At 39.7% G+C, this 13,016-nt stretch overlaps 1 protein-coding gene across 2 annotated transcripts in view; it reads left to right on the top strand.

The window, feature by feature from the left end:
* LOC117945707 (zinc finger protein 236-like) overlaps window positions 1–13,016 on the top strand; it is a 53,651-nt gene that overhangs the window by 33,696 nt on the left and 6,939 nt on the right. For both annotated transcript variants that reach the window (XM_034873348.1, XM_034873347.1), the window contains exons 23-29: window positions 69–214; window positions 2,158–2,380; window positions 2,859–3,050; window positions 4,706–4,864; window positions 8,877–9,034; window positions 9,190–9,309; window positions 9,737–9,931. In XM_034873348.1, the coding sequence (XP_034729239.1) occupies window positions 69–214; window positions 2,158–2,380; window positions 2,859–3,050; window positions 4,706–4,864; window positions 8,877–9,034; window positions 9,190–9,309; window positions 9,737–9,931 (1,193 nt within the window). The remainder of the gene's footprint in view (window positions 1–68; window positions 215–2,157; window positions 2,381–2,858; window positions 3,051–4,705; window positions 4,865–8,876; window positions 9,035–9,189; window positions 9,310–9,736; window positions 9,932–13,016) is intronic.

Genomic DNA, 13,016 nt, shown 5'->3' with positions numbered 1-13,016 from the left:
TGTGTGTGTGTGTGTGTGTGTGTGTGTGTGTGTGTGTGTGTGTGTGTGTGTGTGTGTGTGTGTTGCAGCTGCAGGAGACCTGACTGTGTCTCTCCCAGATGGCCTGACCACGCTGGACGGCATCCACCTGCAGTTGACGCCTGCCAGCCTGGTGTGCCCCAACGTCCAGATCTCTGGCATCGACACCAGCAACATCAACAACATCACACTACAGGTTACATTTTAATTCATTTGAGCCTTTTTTGTTTCTGTTGGTTATGATGAATCAAGTTTTTAGTGAATGGTGTGTACTGAGATTTTTGAGAAAATTGAGCCTGTGCTCTGCCGCGTATTTTTTTATTAAAAGAATTCAAATATCTTAGGAGCATCACATGGAAGAGCAATCAGGAGCAGTAATCTCTTCGTCATCAGTTTTCTTCCTAAAATAAAATACAAAAAAAATACATAAGTCTCAAGACCCAAACATATGAGAGTATGTGCTGACAAAACCACCAATCTAAAAATAGCATTAATATGTTAGAAACCAGATCCACTGTAGTTCACTGCAGTGCTGTTTATTGGTTAATGAGCCATAGAGAGTAATATTTATTTATTTAGAGAGACACAAACTATAGCATATGTGTTTTGTATAAAGTATTTTTAAGCATAATGTTACCATTATATCATTATTATCATACATAATGTATAAATATCCTAAACATTAAATACATTATTTTCAATATTAATAATTGTTTTTGCTTAAAGCATTTTAAAAAGACATGCTCTCTTTAAAAAAAAAATTAAATGGTTCATACTTACGTTTCTCAATACCAAGTAAGCAAAGAACGGACTTGTGTTCTTGGGGAGACCGTACTTGCTAGCTGTACCTGGAAGACTGTACTCGCGAGTTCAGAAGCACACAAAACACTGTTGACAGTTTTGAGACAAAGCGTTCTTCCTGTTATTGCGCAACACCCCCAGCATAGAGGGGCTGCCACTTTATAGTTAGCTTTGATGTGTGTATTCATAATAAAGCAAGGACGATCAACTTTCACATCGCCTCGTTGTTTTGTTACGTTTTCATCTAACGTGCTATTAAGTATCACGGGCCAATAACTGTATAAATAACGACACAACGGCAAGAAGAAAACCTTGTTACATATTTCGGGATTCACTTTTAATTGAAATCAGAAAAGAAACGTTAAAATAGGTATCAAAATTATAGATGGACTGGGTAACGTTAGCCACTGCCGTCGGTATACTTTACCGAGAAGCAGAAGAGGAGCCTGCGAGTGAGGAGAGCCAGGAGGAGGATAGAGGAGGAGGGGATATATCCTATAACAACAGCGGTAAAAATAGTTTTAAATATCTTACAATTGTGGACCTGGCCTTCACATTCCATTGTTGCTGCTGCAGTGGTCTGTCTAAATGTGGGGCCAGAGGGGTCTGTCTAAATGTGGGGCAGAGGGGTCTGTCTAAATGTGGGGCAGAGGGGTCTGTGAGCTGACTGACCGGCTCGCGAGAGTCATCCCCGGCTGGCGTAGCAAGCTCGCCCGCCGGGGGATTTTACGGACTTTAAGCGTTCTTGGCGAAATGCTAACTTGTGTATTGGGTCAGTACTTTGGCCACCAAACATGACGTTTCACAAGAACACAAGAACACAAGTCCATAGAAGAACACATATTGAGAAACGCCCATGGTATTTGTAGAAATAAATACTTTATAAGACGGAAAGGTTTTGGTTCTGCAAACCAGAATCTTGCCAGATTAATGTTACTGTCTGTAATTAATCCAATATTTTTCTTTATATTTCAGATACTGTTTTTTTTCATATCCTCCATCAAAGCTCATAACAAGTTTACTTTTCAGAAACGTTACACATTACCTGCTAGAATAGATTAGAACCAGCCTTCCAAAAAATGTCAGACATTAGGAGAAAGTATGTAGACCAAACTAAATCTTCATCTTAATTCTTGCAATGTATTTTAGATCACAGATTTGAGTCGAAAAGTTAAAGTATCAAGTGTGGAATTTTCCTCATTGAAACTGAAACTTTTTTTCTTCTTCAAAAAGCAACCATGCATAGACTTCAGTCATACATTCCCACAAGTCTCCCTCTCCTTTTCCTCCTCAACATCACCTTTCCTCTTTCATCAGAAGTTGTGCTTTCTCTTCCAGATTGACCACGCGCTATTCCAGCAGACCTTACAACAAGGCGGTCTCCTCTCTCAACCCCTGAGCGTTGACACTGGCCTCGTCTCCCACTCTGGTGGCCAGCTAATGTCCACCACCGACCCCTCGGTGTCCGCCAACGTGGTCATCCACCCGCTGACCAGCCTGGCCCTGCAGCCCTCTGCCTTGACACCTGCTCAGGTCAGCCTCTCTGAGCAGGATGCTACAGGTATGTGTGGCGGCCTCGGGGAAGAAAAAAACAGACACTCTCTGTCATGAGCTGAATAGTCTATATTGACGGAGTTTCATTTCCGGGATTGTTGGGTGTCCTTCATTTTTACCTTCCCCTGTCTTTGTGTTGCATTTAGAATGCACTAAACTCCGGTTGATTTCTGAGGACTATGGGTAACTGCTCCATCTGTCCAATCTATATTTTCTGTTGCACGACTAAAACAACTTTTGAACGTACACATTTTCCACCAAAACAAGCTCCTTCCCAAGGCTATTTTGCAGTGGCACCGTTGCTACGTCTGGCACCTGCCAGGACAATTGTGATTGGTTTAAAGAAATTCCAATAAAGTTTTTCTCCCATCCAGGAATGCTGTGTATACTAGCCAGACCCTCCTCTGCAGCGCTGTGGAGGAGGAACTGGTAACGCGAGGCTATGAGCTGAATAAGTGATCAATGCTTCCCTGTGGATTCTGCAGGTTCTCAGGACCTCAGCCATGTCATAAGCAGCTCTGGGCTGGTAACCGGAGGCACCAATGGTCAGGAGATCACGCTGACCATCAACAATTCCAGCCTGTCTCAAGCCCTCGCCCAGGTCCAGGCCCAGGCCTCAGCATCCGGTTCCAGCACTGCAGCAGGAAACACTCAGGAGATCACTCTCACCATATCAGGTATGGACCACTCTACAATGAAGGTCCATAAAAACAACAACATAGAAGTACATAGCTGGATACTGTAGACAGTTACCTTGTCTGTTCACAAGTGCAGAAGCAGACTATCAATAACACATCAACAGATGAAATAAAAATCCCTTCTAGGATCAGTAACACATCACTTGATTTCCTCACTCAGGGAAAAACAACAATAACTCAGCCCTTAGATTTATTTGAAGAGGCTCAGGTTAGGGGTGATACATTCTCTTCACAAACCATTGTTTTTCCTATACACGTATCCACAGTAAGTTGTGCCTGTATCTCCTTTTGAGTCAAGAGAGATCTGGGTACAGCTTGGAATGCCTTTTCTTACAGCAATTTGACATATTTACTGTATTGTGATCCAAATCCTTTAGACTAAGGCAATAGCCAACTATCGTTATACAAAGCTTCTTTGTTTTTTGTTTTTGGTTCTCTGGTAGTTGCACCAAGACATTCAGTTCCATGTCTCTCTCTGCATTAAAGGCAGGGGAAAAGAACTATTATATTAAAAATTATTATATTATTATATATTATATATAAATTATATATTATATTTTATTATATATAAAAGCAGCAAGAATATGGTGGGTTAGGGGCAGTAGACATGGGAATTAAGACTATATATTAAATCAAAAATGTGTCAGCAGTCATCACCAGGAATGCATTCTGGGTCAAAAAGTGGAGGAAAAGGAGAGGGCGAGCCACAATACAACCTCATTTATGGTGATTTTATGTATGAATATGATAACCTTCAGATAAACTTGAATGGCCTTTTAAAAAAAAGATTATAAATATGGTGTGTATATAAATTATAAACACCTAAAGCAAACACCTACCCTACAAAGAATAAAAATAATATATAAAAACCTTTCTGAGAGCATTCGAGATGTGAGATGGCTGGTGTCCTTAAACAGACTTTCTGTCAGAGCTGGTGTGTCTTGGAGTTGCTATGTAACAACAACATAAATGTCCAATGATTTAATGCAACGATGACGAGACTCAACAGCATCTCTTGATGGCTAGAGAGCAAAAGGTGTCTGGGACAGGTTAAAAGTAGATGTAGTAGTGTAAATGTGGACCTTTCATATAAATCTGTAATGTACTGTGTTATAGATGATATTCTACCAGAGAAACACAAGAAACTGATACAAATTATAATATGTATTGTGTATGTATTGTGTAAATATTGTTCTCATACAGTATGTAAGTTATATAAGACGAGACGCTGCATGGTTTGTCACTAGATGCACCAATTTTGCACTGGTCTGTTCTTTAGTTAAGATTGTTATTGTTATTAATTACTTTAGCATCTTTTGTCTTTTTGTCTTTTGTATGATATGTAGCCTACTGTTGTACTTGTAAAAAAACTTGTACTTTAATAAAGCTCTATTAAAAAATTTTTTTTTAAAGAATTGAAGACGGATCCCGGTGCATGAGTTCCAAGCAAAAATGTCTGACATGATTTTTGTAGTCACTCTCAGCTAATCCAAATTGGTGTATAACTTGCCATGCCTGACAAAATCACTTTTCTTCCTCAAATGGATATGAAAAAAGAGCTCGAAGTGTGATTGACTGTGAAAAATAAAAGCTAATATCTTGAATTCTGGACTTTTTTCCCCATACTGCTGCAGGTCAGGATCTGCTCCCCCAGCATAACCACACTAATGGTGCTGAGATGAACGGCAGCATCCGGCTTGCATCGCCACTCAATAGCCAACCCACCAGTGCAACCCTGACTATCACCAATGAACACCTCCTACCTCAGAGTCACGCCAACACTGGAATGACAGGTTAGGATTGGTCTCCTGCTACTCCCAGGAGTATAGTAATAAAGTTTAACCTGAATTTAATTACCACCTGCTGAACTCCCTTCCCTTAGAATAGTATAGTGTACCTTTGTAAGACAAATTCTTGTTTTTGTTTTCATGGCTTCCGTGGGTAATCGGTCAAAATGATTATTGTTGGTTAAACGGGTAATCATTAACATCCCTTTCAGAAATTCATGGTTACTAATAAACCACCCCTCTTTTTCTGTCAACTTTGTTCCACACAACTTTACTCTGTGAGTGTTATAAATGCACATAAAAGCGATCTTAGACCTGCATCAAGTCATCATTGGTGACAGCATCCTCTCACTCATAACAGCACTTGACTCTGGGCTACCACTTTAAGCCAAGAGTTTGACAACGAAGCAGCAGATATCCAGCTGGCTGTTGCACAGATATCACCACAATAGTCCACTGGGCAGAACTGATTAAATTTATGAAAAGAGTACGCACACCAAGTGGGAGATGCTTGTGTATGACCCAGCCCGATCTGCCGGCGATTTGATTTTGCCCTGCAGCTCAGGCTGGAAACCTGTGCATTTATCTGTCCTGCATCCATTACAAATTTGCAGGAACCAATCACAAATTGGCTTATACACCTGGCGCTATTTGAGAGTTCAACCAGATGGAGATAGAGAAGCGACCAAGCAGCTTTTTGTCTACATTCAACATGGCGGCCACCAAAGTGTTACCCTGTAAATGCTGACGCTCTTGCTGCTACGTCACCCAGATCATTGGTCTGATTGGTTGAAGGACTATCCAATAACATACAGAGTCGTTTGATCTATGTCCATTGATCATGCCTCTTGAGTGGTAGAAAATACAGAGAAAACTCCCCAGACCAATGTTCAATCTTAAAAGGTTGAGTTTGGTCTGGTGATAGTCCGACTAGTGAGCCATTGCAATTATTGCCGACACGTAAAGAACGTGCCACTGCGTAGGCCAAGTCTCTGCTCTTGGTGGTTTCAAAAGCAATGGATCCCATTGGTTTACGGACTGAGCTCTCTCTCTATAAATGTGATTCAACCCAAAGCCTTTTTTGTAAAGAGTAAAGAGTAGAGATCACCACAACAGTAGTAATCTGTCGCTTTCAAATAGAAAGAATACCAGACAAGTTATAACATGTTAAATGTTAAATGAGCTTTTCCTTCTCGCATATGTCACATATGCTGTTTACAGTTGCAGGTTTACCACTGAAAATGTGTAGTCATTTACATTACATTTAATTTAGCTAATGTTTTTATACAAAGCGACTTACAATTGCAATATACTGTATGTCAGAGGTTGCACGCCTGGACTAGGGGTTAAGTGTCTTGCTCAGGGACACATTTGTTCATGTATTCCAGTGGGAATTGAACCCAGATCTCCCACACCAAAGGCATGCATACCCAGTGCATCATCACCACCCAAATATGTCATACAGTGAAGTGAAGAAAAACAGGCTTTTCAGTTCTAGCCGGCAACTTTAAATTTTGTTGTCTTGGATTACTTTTCTAGCAGATTTGATCAGATTAAGCTAGCTAACAGTTTTTGCCAACAACAGTTTTAGCTAGCTAGTTTATTAACGCTATCTTTGTTAGAGTTAAGCCCCTGACACACCAACCAGTCGGCGGACCCTCGGCAGAACAGGCATTTGGGCTGATCAGTCTCCCCGAGTTGGTCAAAAAGTGCCTTCAAACTCACCAAAGCAACAAGACATAATAGGTCTCTATAACAACTCTCATATTTATACGAAAATAGTTCACCGAAATGAGAGAGACTCTCATCACGCTCATTCCGCTCGTCATTTCCGGATTAGCACTCTACCAATCAGACTGGTCATTTGAGTCCGACTGCCAGCAGTGCCTTCTGACCGAGCCCGTCAGGTCGGACAAAATGAAGGACGATGGCCTCTCCTATGGGCGACAACACCGAACACACCAGAGACAGACTCGAGTCACCGACCTCGCCAGACTGTCCGACGGCCAAATATCGGGTTAGCGTGTCACAGCCTTTAGTGACAACCTGTCTAGCTGACCGTTTGTTTTCTGCTGACTCTTTTTAATTAAGAACCAATGTGGGTCTTAAATATGTATGTGCTTGCTACACACAATCTGTCTGCTTGACAATCCCATTTTGCAGCAATGAAATTGAAGTGAGATTAACAAACGGATAAATGTATCTTTTTAGATAAAACAGATATTGACAAAGTTTCCTTTTGGGGACATCATTTAAAATTGGTAAAAAATGTGTTGAAAAATGGTAATACATTTAAAAAAATCTATTGCAATATGTTTAAAATCGCAATATTGTCTCCTGGCATAAGTATCGTGATGATGTCGTATCAGGAGGCGTCTGGTGATTCCCACCCCTATTGGAGCTTCATGATACGATATCATCACAATACTTATGGCAAGATACAATATTATTGCGATAAATTGCAATTTATAACCTTTTTTTCCAACTTCAAATTTTTCCCAATTTCAAATTATATTACCAAAAGGAAACTTTGTTAACATCTGTTTTATCTAAAAATCTCTGTTTGTTCATATCACTTCAATTTAGTTGCAAAATGGGATTGTCAAGCAGACAAACTGACCAACAAATTGCAAAATTTGATAAATTGCACTATGGTTCTAGCTCAGAAACATCATCACATAAAAGAGAAGTTATAATCACTTGTAGGCATTCAAGCCTAGAAAGGACACACCCTGATCTACATCTTGGCTTAAATCTGACCTGGGATCTATTTTGCATTTCATCTTTAGTGCTAGAAAATAAAATAAACTGCAAATGTACATTTACTGTACATGCATCTATCAAGAGGCTGTGCATTTTGGTTTAATAACTCTATAAGTGATATATTGTCACTTTTAATTGTGTATGTGTGATAAGAGAGTAAAGGGCTTGTGTGCTGTGAAGTGAGCAAATATGATTTGTTTTGGCAGAGTTTGCTTCCTGATTGTTCTGTTTACTGCCTTGCTTGTCACCTAGAAGCTTAATCCAATTTTTAGTCTCATCTCTCTCTTCATTACCCTCCCCTCTCAACTCAAGTGGAAAATATTCCCACTGCTTCACAGAGTCACCAGAGCGTCTCTGCTTTTCTTGATTAGACTGAAGCATTTCTGTCACTCTGTATGTTAAAATGCTTTGACTGATAAAACTGTGAAGGGCCTGTGTTGGCCTTAAAAAAAAAAAAAGGAATATCATCTGGTGTTACCTGACCAAACTAATGAATATGACGTTATTATTTTTAGTCAGGCTGAAAAGCACCAAAAGGGCTTTGGCTTTCACTTCAACAAATACAGGCACACACTTTGCGGTCATCACAACAATCCATGTACTGCATCCACTGCTCCAAAGTTCAACTCACATTCAGGCCTGTTACCACAGAAAACCATTTCAGTGCAGCGTTGGAGGTGGATATTTGCTCTCCATATGTTTTGATTGATTTGGGTACACAAGTAGTAACAGCAAGTGTTGTTTAATACTACAGATCCCAGAATCCTGGAACAACACACACTATTTGAGCAGCCTTTCATGTAACTGTGCCCTTTGTTTAATTACTCCCTGCTATAGTTCAAACTGATCAGCTGTCAAAATGCAGCTGCTTCACAATACAAGCCAGTTAAATGCTTTTCTTGTGAAACAGCAGCAGTAGAAAATGTTACTTTGGCATTGGCAGTAACTCATTACAGCTTTTATACATCTGTAAGAGAGTGGCAATTAGACAGTAAGGCTATTTATTAATGTCATAAAATTACAATAACTTAATAACAGTAGCTCAATAGCTTCTTGCTGCATCATTTCCTGTAGATCCCTCATGCATAGTTGGGCTATTTGAACTGTATTATAGTCAAAGGACATAATGGTCCCCATTTAAATACAGTTTGTATACACTCTACTACATTTGCTACAAAATGAATGCAGCTCTGGCTGTTGTTGAAATGTCTTAAAAACTTGTAAATCCTAACTTTGTCTTTCTCTCCCCTGTCAGTCTCCAGCATGCCAACTAGCACCACCCTGTCACACACAGCTGCATCCCAGAGCCTAGCGATGTCACCAGGAGGCGTGGCCAGCGATGACAGCGTTACACTAACACTGGCAGATGCTCAGGGTATGCTGGATGGTGTCACTCTAAACCTCAATACACAGGTAAAAAGAAAAAAAGAAGGCTTGCCTTAAAATATATTTTGTAACATTGTCTGCTTTAAGAACAGAAACATCTGTGATGTCATTAAGCATGTGTGATGATCAAAGCAGACATGTTGTTTTTCAGCTGCCTTATCAGAGTATCTTTTAATATTTAGGGTCCGACGTTCCCTGCAGTGCTGAACGACCCGGGGCAGCCGGCCAGCTCAGGCCAGCAGGTTATACTGGTCAGCCACCATTCCCAATCTTCCAACGGAGCATCTGACAATGGATACAACGTGAGTGTGTTTGTTTTATGTGTAATATGTGCTATTTAAAATATCGAGTGGAGGCAGTTTTACATTGATGAATTAAGCAAATGCTTAAAATGGCAGCACAATAATCTGGGATTGATTACCTATTTTAAGCAAATAACTGTTTACCAGTGGTTTGTATCACTAAAATGAATGGTAATCAGGGGCTGCCTGGAAGATATAACAGAACACATTCATCAAACTCAAAAAGTTTTAAAATGGAAATACGCAACATGAGTTTAGGACTTTAATTTAGTTGTTGTTGATAAAACCAGACTTTTAACAACTAACACTGCTGTAAGCATAAATACGCTATGCTAAAAAAGAATGGAACATTTTATTTTTACAATGCTGGTGTACTGTAGGTGTGAGCTTTTGTGAGTAATTGTGAATATGTTGTGATGCGATCCAGATGACTGACAATGGCCATAAGGGTGGCAAGGATGGCCAGACGGAGGCTGATAATCGCAACCAGTGTTACTACTGTAATCAGGTGTGCCAGAATGCCAACACCCTGCGACGGCACTGTCGCCAAGCTCACGGCAAGGACCGCTGCCACGTCTGCACTCTCTGTAACAAGGCATTTAAGAGAGCTACACACCTGAAAGTAAGAACTCATGTAGAAACAGTGGTACTCGGATGATAAACGTTTTTAAGATACTGATGGCTTATATACAGTGCCTTGCGAAAGTATTCGGCCCCCTTGAACTTTTCAACCTTTTGACACATTTTAGGCTTTAAACATAAAGATATAACATTTTTATTTTTTGTGAAGAATCACCAATAAGTGGGACACAATTGTGAAGTGGAACGAAATCTATTGGATATTTTAAACTTTTTTAGCAAATAAAAAACTAAAAAGTGATGCATGCAAAATTGTTCGGCCCCTTTACTTTCAGTGCAGCAAACTCACTCCAGAAGTTCAGCGAGGTTCTCTGAAGGATCCAATGTTGTCCTAAATGACTGATGGTGATAAATAGAATCCACCTGTGTGTGATCAAGTCGCTGTATAAATGCACCTGCTCTGTGATAGTCTCAAAGTTCTGTTGAAGTTCAAGGGGTCTGAATACTTTCACAAGCGTAGCTCATATTTTTATTTAAAGATATTATACCGTATGGAATATTTCTGCATTAAATTGTCTAATGATTATACTTATGTGATAAATGTTTTTTAGTTTAGTGTACTTATGCTGTCCCAAATGTTTCCAACAAGGTTCCATCCCAGAGAAATCTGTAATTTAAATTGTAAAGTGTTAAGTGTCATTTGGTCAGTGGCTTCATATAACCTTTGACCCTTCTAGTTGCTCTGACTTCCAGCAAAACACATCAAAAACCCGAAAACCACGTTAGAGCGTAATTGTAAATCACACAATGTTATACGTGTATACTCAGTAGTAGAAACACAGAACTTTCTCTGTCACACGGCATCATTTTTTCATTGATTACATGCCACGTCTTAACACAGTGATACAATAGAGACCTGGTTTATCGATATGACATTTCATTATCGATTACAGCTTACTACAGTGAGCTAGCTAAAGTGTGGCTCATGCTAATGCTTGGTGGCTAAACCGTACCGTAACATTATTTGGTTCCAACAACAACATTATAGTTAAAAGTTATTTTTAGTATGATTGTTTTGACAAAGGTTAACACCGCTGGGCAAACCCACCAGTGCATGTGCCATGTTTCATCAGCTGTCCGGGTAGTAGACTACTCTAATGCTAAGTCAGCCAGCTAGCGCACCCAGGTCCGTCTGCTTCACTCCCCAGCGCTAAGAGACTTCTGTCTGGATATGACAAAGTCATCAAAACTCTGTGTTTACATTCATTAGTTCAGATTGAGAGACCCGTAGCGGCTGGAAATTCCATACTGTACGTTTTATTTAGCGTTGCATATAAGTGAAATAAACAGATGAGTACCCTGTTATATTTAGTAATCAGTGCCTCCACATCAGGCTCAGAAATCAGTGCTGTCTCACTTGTTGAAGCAAAAACAGGAGTAATCCATCAAGTAGCGTTTCACTCTTCTAACTTGTCATTCTCCGCACACAAACAAAACACTTAAACTGAGAGGCGCTTTGCAGCTGAATTAGGAAGAGAAGCATGTGTCTCTTCATGTGTTTGAGGCACTCAAGCACATGAATGCCGGGCTCTCATATCAGGAGAAAAAGAGGAGAAGGAGGACATGGCTTTATACGCTAGTTCTCTTACCACAATATGCAAAATTTCAAAACAAAGGTCATTGTGCCATAGGCTTCGACTTTTGTAAATGTGCCTCAACATGCTGAATAATTGTCTTTGAGAAAAGAAATGACACAGAGATTAGGTGGGTGTCACAGTGAGAGTGACTGAGCTTCATCTCCAGTTCCCCAGGCTGCTCATTAGTCTGCTACAAGAAGTCGGATGCTGATTTTAGATGTTTAAAAAGGCCCAGTAGTGAGAAGATTCATTTCTAGTACTGTAATTTTTCATTTTTGTCGGCCTGTGGATATTAACGTTGCCATTTAATTATAGCCAGACAACCAAAAACCATGGCTTTATAATTTGGAAACACTGGGAAAGATGTTCAATGATAAAGTTTTAAAATAGTCTTATCAAGAAAAAATTAAAGCCAGGCATTCCTGCTTGACGGGCAGGAAAGCCAGATAAATGAAGGGGATTTGGGTATCGGCCCACGTTAATAAATCACATCTGCTTACAATCCTTTTCACAGTTATTTGGTCATTAAAAATGTCCATCTATCTCATTTTGTCCATATCACACACACATACTCAGACATTTAATAAAAAATCTTTTTATGAAATGCGATATGTTTCTACAGGATATAACTCATCCACACAAGGCTTTCCAACAACAGCAACAAGTGATCCATACATCAAAACAATATACTTGTTTAAGACAAATAATCTCAGGCATGTAGAAGTTTAAGTTGTAGGCTGTGAAACTTGTAATGGAATTGTGTGTTTACATTTTTTTTAAAGAATATTTCAACATTTTCGGAACTCCTTCCAAAAGGTACTGGGCAATGGACACTGCTACTTGGTTATGTGTTTGAAAGTTTTTCCTAAAGTTCTAAGGTGTACCCAAGGTAACCCGTGGCACTTTTATTAAACACTGGCTCCATAATAAGCCCAAACATCCTCTAGATGTTCTTATCTCCTTATAAAGTTGATGCAGTTACAGCTTATTTTTTTGTGCCAGTTTCCCTATGAACGATCTGATTATGCCATTGTTTCCATTCTTTTCCCTGTGTGCCAGTCTGCTGTGTGCTGCCCAGTATCTGTCTCGAAAATGGCTCAGTGCAATAGGTTTGGCATTATTCTCAGGATTCTGGGTACATGTCACTGTTCCTTCAGTCCTTTTATGCAACAATGTGAACCAAGGTATTATTGGATCAGAATAATGGTGATAATCATTAAAACAGCCCAGGTTGTTGTTTTGAGGGTTAAATGTACAAGTATGAATACTATTCTGGTCAGTGTAGTAGTTCCTACCAGGATCCTAGTTTGAGAAGTTGAACAGACAGATTATAACCCATGGAACAGTAAAGATCCAAAATAATGCTCATTTTCAGATTCATACTTGTATTTCGGGATTTCTGGTAGAACGTGATTACAGTTGTGTTCGAAATAATAGCAGTGCCTCAACAGCAGCAAGAAAATCACTGGTTTTATTAACATTTCAAACTCT

This window comes from Etheostoma cragini, chromosome 6, assembly GCF_013103735.1.
Source record: "Etheostoma cragini isolate CJK2018 chromosome 6, CSU_Ecrag_1.0, whole genome shotgun sequence".
Classification (NCBI taxonomy): Eukaryota; Metazoa; Chordata; class Actinopteri; order Perciformes; family Percidae; genus Etheostoma; species Etheostoma cragini.
Note: the sequence above shows the minus strand (reverse complement) of the source record. Positions and strands in the feature narration are given on the sequence as shown.